General features: G+C 48.1%; 1 protein-coding gene across 5 annotated transcripts in view; it reads left to right on the forward strand.

Moving 5' to 3' along the window:
- MAP2K4 (mitogen-activated protein kinase kinase 4) overlaps positions 1 to 12773 on the forward strand; it is a 160220-nt gene that overhangs the window by 132434 nt on the left and 15013 nt on the right. For 4 of the 5 annotated variants that reach the window (XM_075014398.1, XM_075014400.1, XM_075014399.1 and 1 more), the window contains one exon: positions 1151 to 1278. In XM_075014398.1, coding sequence (XP_074870499.1) covers positions 1151 to 1278 — 128 coding nt within the window. Of the gene's footprint in view, positions 1 to 1150; positions 1279 to 7659; positions 8846 to 12773 lie in introns of those variants that run through there. The other variant, XM_075014402.1, reaches the window with a different exon arrangement.

Genomic DNA, 12773 nt, shown 5'->3' on the forward strand with positions numbered 1-12773 from the left:
GAGGGCAAACATGTCTGATTCAGTAAAGGCAGCTCTTCTGTATTACTAAAGGTGTGAAAGCAGGAGGATGGTCTCCGTCTTCACAGAACAGCTCAGCAAAGGCAGACCCAGGAACCTAGCCACATGCTCTAGGGCTTGTTTACATATGTGACTGACTTGCTGCTAGGAACATCTTCCATTGGAAAATCCACTGACCTGATACAATGACGACAAGCACCAGTATTTCCTATTTCCCCATTATCTATCTCAGAAGAGGTTTAGGAAGTGCACAGTTGTAGTCTATGGACATTCTAAAGGGGAAAACCTGTCTTGTATACTCGTGACATGTGTGGGGTGATGTGGATGAGAACTGTGGATCTCTGGGTGTAGAACCTGTTTCATACAAACACATGTCGAGTAGTAAGTGGGATGCATCATTCCCATATTAATCTATGTTTTTCTTTTTTAAGCAAGTTACCACAGCACCCCGTGTTAGCTGGGTGTTCTCTGTACGCAGATGTGCTCTATCTGTGTCTAATGCCATTGGAATCATTGTCAGAATGTTGAAGCTTTCTGAACGGTGTGCAGTGTGTGCCAGCTTGCTGTGTGTCTAACTGGGAGCTGATGCTGCATGTTGCTTCTGGGGGCGCTGCATGTTGCTTCTGGGGGCACTGTGTGGCTGAAAAAAAGCCTGTGTCTGCACATTCTCTACAAGATTTTCATGGCTGTGGTCTCTGATGAGGAGCCTGTTTAATGGGTAGATCAAATTGTTTCACAGTTTTGTTTTTTCTCAGGGGTTGTGCTCTAGAGGGAGAGAGAAGGTCATGTGAATGACTTTAGCTGTACCCTTGTGAACTGTCACATGTTTGGAGCAGGGCTGTAGAGAGGAATGTTCATGTTGCATTTCCCAGAATTTCTAATATTTGTGTTTTTGTTAGAAAATTGAAAGTTTTATTTCATTTGTTTATCTGTTTGCTTTAATCGTAAATTCTTGCAGCCTCAACTGTGTTGAACAAGGGTTGTTCCTGGACAACATAAGGCCCTACTCTCAATTTCCTGGCATTTCACAGTATGTTCGTCTGTCTGAAACAGAGTTACTTCTGAACACCCGTCTGTAACACCACATGCATTCACTTTCAGAATGGTATTTCTCTCTCTCTTTCACTCACAGACATCAAACCTTCCAATATTCTTCTGGACAGAAATGGGAATATTAAACTCTGTGACTTTGGCATTAGTGGACAACTTGTGGACTCCATCGCTAAAACAAGAGATGCTGGATGCAGACCATACATGGCAGTAAGTGGGACTTGAGAGTCTTGTTGATGGACTGGGGTGGCCATGAGAGATGAAGCCTTTTGACCTCTTGAGGTCCTTACTGTTCTTGTATTCTGTGATTGCGTGAAACCCTGTCCACCGGGATCGTGGCTGTCACTGCTACTTTGATTCCAAAGCACCTCCCTTTACTACACTGAATTCCAGGGGGCTTTACGTTGTGCTTTCTTGTATCCTTAACAGTCAGTCTTTGTCAGATTAGTTGTGTCCACTTCTTAGTCCTTGTGCATCTTTTTAACAATCTCTGGGCGTTCTGCACAGCTCACTGCTAGCAAGGTTGTGCTCGTTTGGCCCTCCCATATCCTGCATGCCTAGCTGCTCTGTAACTTGTTCTGTAATTATTTTCTTATCTGTTTTTCATTATCGTGAAGTGAGGCTCAGTGGGCTATTATTTTACTCTTAAAGGTGGTACAGCATTAGCGTACTCTAGGCTTCTGGCGTGGTAGCTCTTTTTAAAGATAAAAGGCGTGGTTGTTGTATTTCTGCTGCCTCATTTCCCTCATCATGAGGTATGTTGAGAAGGATTCACCTACACCTCTGTGTTCTCTGGCAAGCTCTTTAGAAGCAGGTCAGGCCTGCAGTTGCACATTTGTTGAGAAAAAACAGTAGAAAGTAGTTGGCATTGGTAAGAGCTTTCACATGGTTTGTAATTTGGGGGAAAGGCCAGCACACTGGGGCTTGCTCTGTTCAATAATACTTTGGGAGCTGAGGGGGCAGGCAAGTAATGGAAACTTCAGGAATTGGGCTTTACTGCCAATATTCTGCATGATGGTAGAGGTGGGTTTACAGCCGTGCTCCCTAGTCTGGATACAGTTCAAGATTTGCTCTTGTTTCTGTGGCCATACCTGTACTTCAGGGACTTCTATTTAGGAGCGGGTGTGCCGGCTCAAATTTCATTCCTGTTTCCTTTTGGAAGGTCATTTAGTGTAGAGCAGGGGCTCTTGGACTTCACTGCACCATGACCCCCTTCTGACTATTACATTACCCCAGGAGGCAGGACCAAATCGTGAATTCCCCTGAGCTCCCTCCACCCTGGGTCCAGCAGCTTCAGTCCCCTGCAGAAGACCTGGAACTTAAGCCAAACCACCCTGGGCTGAAAGCCTCATGCTTCTGCTTTGACTGCAGGTGATGGGTAGGATTGCCATCCCTCCAGAATTGTCCTGGAGTGTCCAGGAATTAAAGATTAATCTTTAAAGATTAAGTTAGGTGACAAAATCTCTAAGAAGACATTCAACCAAAATGGGCAGCAAACCTAAGTCAGCCCTGGTCACCCCATTAAAATGAGGCTGCAGCCCACTTTGGAGTTCTGTCCCACAGGTTGAGACTGCATTTCTCGAGATGGATGTTCTGTAGATGTCTTTTAAGAGGGTACAGCAATGACCACATCAATATAAGCTTTCCCCAGAAGGGCCCATTCTGAAGGTGGAAAAAAGTTCATTTCCGTGGCCCACCCAGCCCTTGGTTTCTCTTCCAATTGTGCCATTTTTGCTTTGTGGGCACCTGATCCCAGGGGCAGGAAAGGGTGAGGCATTGTTGCTAGGCTTCCAAACAGGCAGTGGACATAATAACTTTGGATGACTGCTGACGTTAACAGCCTGTAAACCAGTGCTTTAATGAGCAGGACTCCCCTTGCCATTATTAACCAAAGGTTCTTTTTTTGTAAATGAATGGTAGAGGATTTAGGCCCTGAGGGCTAGATCCTCATGTGGTGTCAGCCAGCCTAGTAGGTCTGTTGCAGTGAGCAGAGGTATGTTGATTTACACCAGCAGAGGATCTGAGTCTGCGTTTCCTGTGCTGAAAAGGACTCTTCGCATCTGTCTTTTTGGCTTTCCACGTGGCCAGTGTGTTGAAATAGAAAAGATGCTCTTGCCATGAGCAGAAACTTGCATTTCATTAGTTCTTTGAGAAGAAAACCACACAAGAAATGCAAAGCAAAGGATCAGGGCTGTCCAAAGTGATGCCCTTAAGTTTGCAGAGCTGACTCTTCATCTAGCAGGATTCAGTTTACAGCATGTTTCCAAGAGTGGAACATTGAGGGGAGCTGTGCACAGGGCCCCTCATCATTGCCGCGCCTCTTGGTCTCACTCTGTCGTTAGCCCTCACGCTACCCAGTGCTGGGTCTCATTTTCTGGTATTCTGCCTCCCCCCCCATATATCTGGAGAGACTCCAGGCATGTGTTTCTTCAGATCCCTCATGTCACCATGGGAGTTGTCCTGTTTACATTTGCCCAGGAGAGCTCTCTTTAGCTTTCCCCCTGGGGTGTACATTGTCTTTCTCCTTGAACTATTAAAATGAGCCCTGTTCTCCTGTCAGTAGTTTTTGAAGCTGGTCTTCTGTGTGAGACACTACAGCAGCATCGTCTGCGAACAGCATGTCTCTGATGAGGACTTCTTGCACCTTAGACTTAGCTTTCAGCCTTGCAAGGTTAAACAGTTTCCCATCAGATCTTGTGTGCAGCAAGATGCCCTCTGTTGAAAATCCAAAGGCATGCTTCAGGAGGAGTGCGAAGAAGATCCCGAACAATGTCGGAGCAAGCACGCATCCTTGTTTGACACCGCTCCTGATTCTGAAAGCATCCGATAATGCGCCATCATATTGGATGGTTCCTCTCAAGTCTTTGTGGAATGACTAAGTCTAAGGTGCGAGAAGTCCTCATCAGAGACATGCTGTTCGCAGACGATGCTGCTGTAGTGTCTCACACAGAAGACCAGCTTCAAAAACTACTGGATCAGTTCTCCAAAGCGTGCAAGGACTTTGGGCTTACCATCAGCCTAAAGAAGACAAACGTACTTGGTCAGGATGTTGCTGAATCCCCATCAATCAGCGTTGACAACTATACGTTAGAGGTCGTCCACGAGTTCGTTTCCCTCGGGTCCACCATCACTGACACCCTGTCGTTGGACACTGAGCTAAATAGGAGGACTGGAAAAGCGGCCACAACTCTGTCCAGACTCAGCAAGAGAGTGTGGAATAACAGCAAGCTGTACACTCACACCAAAATGCAAGTCTACAGAGCCTGCATCCTCAGCACCGTCCTTGATGGCAGCGAGACTTGGACCCTGTATGCCCGCCAGGAAAAGAGGCTGAACGTCTTCCACTTGCGCTGCCTCAGGCGCATCCTCGGAATATCATGGAAGGACAGAGTGACCAACACCGCTGTCCTCGAGCAAGCTGGAATCCCAACCATGCACACCCTCCTCAGGCAGCGTCAACTCCGCTGGCTTGGCCACGTCCACAGGATGAACGATGGAAGGATTCCAAAAGACATCCTGTATGGTGAGCTAGCCTCTGGCAAAAGACCTCCTGGACGCCCCCAGTTGCGCTACAAAGATGTCTGCAAGAGAGACCTCAGAGAGGTAGACGTCGAGCTGGACAACTGGGAAGAACTAGCAGACAACTGCAGCAGATGGAGGCAGGGGTTACACAAGGGACTTCAGAAGGGCGAGATGAGGATCAGACAGTTGGCAGAGGAGAAGCGAGCGCACAGAAAACACAATAAGGACTTGCCAGACACCCACTACATCTGCAAGAGATGCAGCAAGGACTGTCACTCTCGTGTGGGTCTTCATAGTCACAATAGACGCTGTAAATGAAGTCCTCAATTGAAACTTTAAAGGGCGCAATCCATAGTCTATACAGACTGAAGGATGCCTACTACTACTACTGTTCTCCTGTCAGTAACAGCAGAGCTAAGGGGTTTCTGGGCCCTTTGACCTGAGATAAAAAGATCAGAGGGACACAGTGAGTGTTTGGGAAAGAGTATGGTCTGGTTTGGCTCTCTTTGTGCCTCTCAGGCACCAATACCTGTGGGGCCAGTCTATGCATCACCATGGGCCCTGACACATGAGTCACGTTGGAGAGTGGCGGCACTACATTGTATGTTGCACCTGCCAGCTGGCACAAATTAGAGCTGTATCCAGGTGGCTGTAGTCTGTGCATGACCTGGAACTGAAACTGTTTGGCTTTGTTTTACTCTAGTTTCTCCTGTCTTTTTATGAACTTCCTGGGGGCTATGGCATAAGAAACTGTCCCTTGTTAGTGGTTTCCCTAGACTCCAGCTCCCTTCCTGTTCTACGTGGGATTCCTAGTCTGGCAGGGAGGCACACGATGGACCAACCAGACTACTCTCCTCCCATCTGAGAGGTGTAGCAGGCACCAGGGAAAGAATAGCAGCTGCTCAGAGAGCTTTGGACTCACTCTGGAGCTGCTCCTGGTACCTCAGAGAGAGGCAACTGGAAAGGAAGTGCCCCTTGCTGCTTTTCCTATTGATTTGTCCACTGTGAAGGCTGCAATGTAGAGTCTTGAGGTCCACAGACTCAAAATCCCATTCTTAAAGACAACAGAGGGTTTTCTTAATTCCAGTGAAACAATCCTATAGAAATCCAAGATCAAGTATGATCTGTTAACATGTTGATCCAGTTGTCACACTCCTGTCGAGAGGGAGAGGTTTTGATAGCTGAATTAAGGTGGTGGTCCTTTCTTGTTGCAGAGCCATCAAGGTCAAAGGATGTGCAAGCAGATACCTGCACAGCCAGCAGATTTTTGCAACAAGGGGACAGAGGTGACAGTATGAGAGGGAGTGACCTGGCTTGGGGGGTGTGGTTACAAAGCTGCAGGTGAATATTGCCTCTGTGGATATTTCTGCATGTGGATATTGTATCTGTGGTCTATCACATGCATTTTGCTTTTGCCAATGTTCTGCACTACTAGGGAGTAAAGACAGCCAAACACTGCAGTGTGAGGCACATGAGACGTACCTCCTGAGAGAGAAATTAGACTAGGATTCACTGTCTCTGTCTGCAGCATCTCATTTCTCCATTGACAAGGAGGAGACCACGTGGAAACCCTGCCACTGCATTCAGATAGCTGGTACTCTGGGTATGACAGAGTTCAGCACAAGCACTGAAAGGGGCAAGTTCCTCAACTGATAACAGTGAAGCCTCTGTAGTGCACTTCCCATGATTTTTCATGTGCCTGATGTCTGAACTCTGTGATGCATCTGTATGGACAGAGCAGCAGCATTGGCTGCAGCAAGATTCTACATTTGAGCAGCAGCAGCAGCAGCTTCACACTCCTCATCTGATCACCTGGTTCTTTTTGGACTCAGTGGTTCACTTAACAGCAGTCAGGCTGTTTCTTGATCATATGCCAGACAGCTAAAATCCTCTCAGATGCTTTTGAATGAAATGATTATTTCTCTGAAGTTATGCAGCCAGCAACAGCTCTATGATTAATAACTTTATTTTTTGGTAGGACCTAAGACACATGCAGTAGAAGACATTCTGATTGGAGTACCATGGCATGGTTCCATGCATCTGACAGAAGCAACGTAGTGAATAACTCGGGAGATTCCTGAGCTCTGAGCAAACCCTTTTGGTCAAAGGCATGCCAGTGATGTCACTTGCATACTACAGTGATTTAGGCTGAGAACATACCTCCGCCTACTCATTCATCAGCTAAAAACGTTGCTGCAGTTAGCCCAGTGTCTCCTGTCTAACCTTAGCTCATAGCATCACTTGGTGCGCAGCCATCACTGACTGGCTTCCACTGGAGACAGGACACATCTGCATTTCAGTTGCCCCACGTTTCTCTCTGGGGAAGAAAGCAGGAACATTGTTTACACTCTGTACATTTACACTCTGTGGAGAGAATTTACACAAAATGAACAAGACTGTTGCCAGCCGTGTGCATGGGCAGGCCATTCAGCCCAAAGCACCTTGTCGCTTAGGGCAAGGTGTGAGCTCTGCAGAGGCAAGATGTTGCTCGGTCACTGAGAGCCAGGCGCAGTGTGTAAAAATTGGCTCCTAGAAATAGCTACTCTACAAAAGCACTGCCACGTCCATAAATGCAGCCCATGTTTTTACAAGAATAGGAAGTTCAGTGTTCTGATGGTGATTCATGTTCCTTTTATGTAAATTAAGGTTGGGAATGACCCAAGAGCATCCACGTGATGTTCACTATCAGGCATATGGGCTCGTGCAGCTCCAGCACCCAAACTTGTAGGACAGTGACTAAGTTCAGATGAGGTGTTATCCACCTCTATGTAGACAGTAGGTGGTTACATATGAATATTGACAGCACACTGCACATGCTAGTGGGGATATCCACTCATTTGAAAGAGTTGAAGATGCCTAAAGATGACTAATGTCCGATTTAAAACCACAAACTGGTTTAGTCCCACAGGAATGTTAGCATTACATAGTGGGCGGGTTTAAGGGTACCTGGGCATGACCATGGTTACTGCGGCTGGCTAGGGTGGTTTCCTGGCCAAATGTGTGTGTGTGTGTAAGAGAAAGAAGATGTATGTTGACTGTTCTCACCCAATCACCTTTCTTTCCTCCAAGTGTTTCAAACTGGATTTCTGGAGGACCTGCTCCATGACTTTTCCAGGGACTGAGGTGAAGCTGACAGCTCTATAGATCCCCAGATTCTCCTTCTTCCTGTTTTTAAAGATAGGTGCTGCATTTGGCTTTTTCCAATCATCCTGGACCTCCCACAATCACCAAGAATTGTCAGAGATAATGGCCAATGGTGCTGCAATCACAACAGCCAACTCTTTCAGCACTCTTGGATGCATTAGGTGGGGCCCCATGGACTTGTGCATGCCAGCTTTTCTGAATAGTCCTTAATCTGTTCTTTAACTACACAGGGCTGCTCACCTCCTTTCCATTCTTTGCTGTACAGTGCAGCAGTCCGGGAGCTGACCTTCTGTGTGGCGACTGAGGCAATAAAAACAATGAGTACGTCATCTTTTTCCACATTACCTGTTACTAGATTGCTCCCCCTTTTTGTACGGGTCCCACGCTTTCCCTGACCACTTTTTTGTTGTTAAGAAACCCTTCTTGTTACCCTTCACATCATCTGCTAGCTTCAACTAATTGCACCGTGGCCTTCCTGAGTACAACCCTGTATGCTCAAACAGTATTTTTATATTCCTTCATAGTCATCTGTCCAAGTTTCCACAACTTGTAAGCTTCCTTTTTGTGTTTAAGCACATTGAAGATATTTCTGTTAAGCCAAGCTGGTCACCTGCCATATTTGCTGTTCTTTGTGCTCCGTGGGGTGCTATGTTCCTGCTCGCTCAATAAGGCTTCTTTAAAATACAGCCAGCTCCCCTGGACTTGTTTTCTCCTCATATTAATCTCCTGGGGATGCTGCACATCAGTTCCCTGAGGGAGTCAAAGACTCAGTATGGTGCCCTAGCCTTCATAACAAGGGCAGGAGATGGATGGCAGGAGATAAATCACTTGTCTTCTGTTCTCCTTCTCTGGGGCACCTGGCATTGGCCACCGTCGGCAGATGGGATGCTGGGCTTGATGGACCTTTGGTCTGACCCAGTATGGCCATTCTTATGTTCTTATGTTCTTATGTTCAGTTGTCCAAGGAAGTGAGTCAAAGACACAAAGAAATTCCTCTCTGGTACAGGTGAGTGTCTCCTGCTCAGAGAGAGTGCACACCTGCTGGGTATGCAGATGGGGGTGAATCTGGACTTGGCTGTATGGCTCCACCAGGTGAACACAGCATGCCCCTCAGACAGGCACAAAGCTGACTTGACTAGTTCTGTGCCACCCTAGGATTACTGTGGTGTAGAGGGTGTTCTGTGGCAGATCAAAGACGGGGAGAAATCATGGCCAAGGTAGCCTTAATGACAAGGATCTCCTGGTACAGTGATGCCCAGAGGGACTACAGGAGTGGGAAGGGTGAGCTAGGGCTGTCTGCAGGCCGCTCTGACCTGCTAGTGGAGGCCCTCTACACCTTACCAGCCTCAGCTTCAGTGTGATGCAACTCTGCACTTCAGGCCCTGTGCTCACTCAGAACGCAGTGTGGTATAGAGCACTATCCACGATCAGAATGATCACCCTCAGCTTTCTCGGTACCTACATACAAACTGTGATCCCATCTCCCGGTAACTTTTTTTTGAATAGAGTAAATAGACAGAGCTCCTGAAGTCTCTCTTGCAAGGCAAACATTCCAGATGTCAAAGAATTCTTGTGGCTCTGTCCTGAATTCTTTCCAGTTTATCGTTTTGCAGTATAGACTTGAGTAATAGGAATAGAGAGCTTAGTAAGGTCACTGTCCTCACCACATTTGTCCCCACTGGGGTTAGTTCAAGGCTCATGAGCCTCTGTGGTACCCTCATTCCACAAAGCCACCTTGCTGAGTGACATCAAGGGATGCAAGGCTCTAGGTGCGCCCTGCCTCAGCACAGCCCCAGGTACTGGGCTAACATAACAGGTCCCAGCCTGCTGTAGTCACTCCATCCCAGGCCTTAGCTGGGGCTGTGTCATTGGCATATCACACCTCCGTCTGCTGGGCTGTTGTCTCAGTGGCCATTGCCTTCTAGTGATGTTGCTAGTGCACCATAGTCAGGCTTTCTGGGCAGCTGTCTAGGCTCCCAGGGTTCTGTAAAGAATAGCTACCTTGCATAGTGCAAAGGGATAAATGTATGCTTATTTCTTCAGCTTCTCTTTCATAAGCTAACAAGATTGAGCTTCTTACGTCTCTCACTCCCAGCACATTCCAGAGCTAGATCAGGCTCTTTCCTGAACCCTTTTGTGTTTCTGAACTGTGCACTAGAATTAGACAAGGTCTCCCCAGTGCCATGTACAGAGGTGATGGCATCTTCCTACTCCAACCAAATATTCCCATATTTATGTAACCCAGGACCACATTAGCACTCTTATCTACAATATTGCACTGGGAGTTCATGTTCAGTTATTCAGTATGACTCATAAGTCCCTTTTGGAGTTTGTGCTTCACACCCCCATCCTAACCTACATGTTCTGGCAAAAGGGGCTGGAGGAGGGTACAATTGGCAGCGTCTGGAGGGATATTTGGGAGGGTCCTGTGGCCCACACACCTACTTATGCCTACACCAGGACCCTGTCCTTCCCCAGAACTCAGCTGTGGGGTACCTCAACCCAAGTGTCCACAAACCCTCTCCCCAGAACTCAGGTGTGGAACTAGACACTAATTACCCCTTCCCATTGCAACAAGGAATCCAAAGACCGAGACGTACTGATGTTGGCTCTCAGGTTTATATGGAATTTCCTGTACACTACCTCCTTCTTGAAGCCCTGCTGGGAACTGCAGTTCCAACCCTTCAGACCCTTCTTCCCCTGGAAGTGGCGTCTCTTAGCCCAGTGATTCCCAAACTTTTCAGCATCGTGCCCTCCTTTTGATTTTTGAGAAACCCTCACACCCCCCGCCACCTCACCTCTTGTTTACCATCATCCAACCCCCCCCCTTTTAACAAAAAATTCAATTTGTAATTTAAAATAAACACAAAAACTTGATATTAAAATGTTATTTAAAATTAAAAATAAGTGCAAATAGTTTTTCTTGGCCCTTGTGGGTGCCTGGTGCGGCCCCAGCTGATCAGCTGCCTGAGCCCCATGCTAACTGCTAGAGCTGCCCACGCCAGCTGCTCGCCTGCCTGCCTGAGACCTACACTGCCTGAGCCACCCGCCTAAGCTGCCAGAGCCCTGTGCTGCTGAGGTCAGCTCCCCGCCCACCCACTGGCCACCCGAGCCCCGCACTGCCGGGATCACCTGCCCACTCACCAGCCGCAGCGTAGGCAAGCTGTCTGCCTAAGCCCCACACAGTCAGGATCAGCCGCCCACCTGCCAGCCCAAGCCACCTGAGCTACATAATGCTGGTTTAGCTGCCTGCCTGCCAGCCCAAGCTGCCCAAGCCCCATGCTGCTTGGACCAACCAGCCACCCTCCAGCATGAGCCACCCAAGCCCCACAATTCTGGGGCCAGCTACCTGCCGGTCTGCCCAAGCTGCCTGAGTCCTGCGATGCTGGAACAAGCCCACCTGCCGACCAGTCCGAGCTGCCCGCGCCCAGTGCTGCCAGGGCCAGCTGCCCAACCCGCACAATTCTGGGGCCAGCCGCCCACTCACCAGTCCTAGCCGCCTGAGCCATGTGATGCTGGGGCCAGCTACCTGCCCACCAGCCCGATCTGCCTGAGCCCTGTGGTGCTGGGGCCAGCCACCTCCCCACCAGCCTGAGATGCCTAAGCCCTGCAAAGCCAGGGCCAACTGCCCAAGCCCCACAAGTCCCACAAGCTCTGTAAGCCACCTGTCCGAGCCCCTTCTCTCCCACAAAGCCAGGCACCACCGGCCCCTTGCTCTTACCTGATCCACATCCGCCTCACCCGAGACAGGCACCCTCATCCCCTCGTCTAACTTCCTCCTCCTCCTCCTCCCCCACAACCCACACTCACTTGCCTTTGCACATGGGTCTTTACCAGCTGCCTGCTTTTTCTAGTGTCTGTGCTGGGTCACCGACATAAAATGACAGGGGCACTGGCTCTTTCTTTAGGTGGGGGGAATGATGGAGTGATTGAGTTGCCTCACGCCCACCCTGGAATTTCTTCATGCCCCCCAGTTTGGGAAACCATGTTCAGCGAGCTGGAGAGCCAAGGTCTGTGGAGTCCAGTGTCCCTTAATGGCAGCTGGCTGCTCTGCAGCATCAATTATGTGGAAAAAAAATGGTTCTGCACATAACCTTAATTCTGCACAAATGCTGCATTGCACACTGTTACAGAATTCCCCCTTGAGTAGCTTGTGTACTGTTCACTATGAAACTGGTATGCCTTAGTTTCATCAGCCCAATGAGGCATTGGCTCAGGGGCACTTTGAACTGAGCCGAGTAATCAACATGGTGGCACATTGTGGATTTAGCTCAAGGCATAGATCTCACCACACACCCAGGTGTCTTCTCTGGGTGGTTAATTTAGAACTTAGTACTGTGTATGATGAGTGCAGATTCTGCCTTTCAGCATGCATTATACTGCTTTTGTCAACACTGAGGCTGCAGCTACACTATGAGATATACTCGACTTTATTAAAATTGATTTTTTAATGCTGGGTTTTATAAATTTGAATTTGAGCATTCTCACCTTCCCACAGGCGCCCCACAAATTCGACTTACTTCTGCCACACACAAGTCGCCAAACATCAACTGTTGCAGCAGTAAATTGTGGGAGCTCCGCAGCATTCTGGGTATTTTCACTGAAGTAGCATGGGGAAAAAAATGACTGGCAAGTGGTTGTGGGTATCTAACAACATTTTCCTAGATTTCATTTCCCTTTTTCCCCTGTTGTGTGAAGCAAGCATCCCTTTTCCAAGTGCAATCTGTTTGTCTAAATGATTTGCTCTTTATAAGGAGGGGGGGGCGGGGAGGGTAGCAAAGCAGTTAGAGCATTTGCCTGTTGAACCCAATGTTTTTGATAAGGTCTTCCTGCTCCAGATCAGTAATCTGGAATGGATTAACCCATAACTCTGAAAAGAAATTCTGTGTCACGTAAGGCCATGTCTGCACTAGCCCAAATCTTCAAAATGGCCATGCAAATAGCCATTTCAAAGATTACTGATACAGCGCTGAAATACATATTTAGCACCTCATTAGCATGCTGGCAGCTGCGGCTCTTCAAAATTGCCACATCTCGCT

The sequence above is a fragment of the Carettochelys insculpta genome, chromosome 20, assembly GCF_033958435.1.
Source record: "Carettochelys insculpta isolate YL-2023 chromosome 20, ASM3395843v1, whole genome shotgun sequence".
NCBI classification, from domain to species: Eukaryota; Metazoa; Chordata; order Testudines; family Carettochelyidae; genus Carettochelys; species Carettochelys insculpta.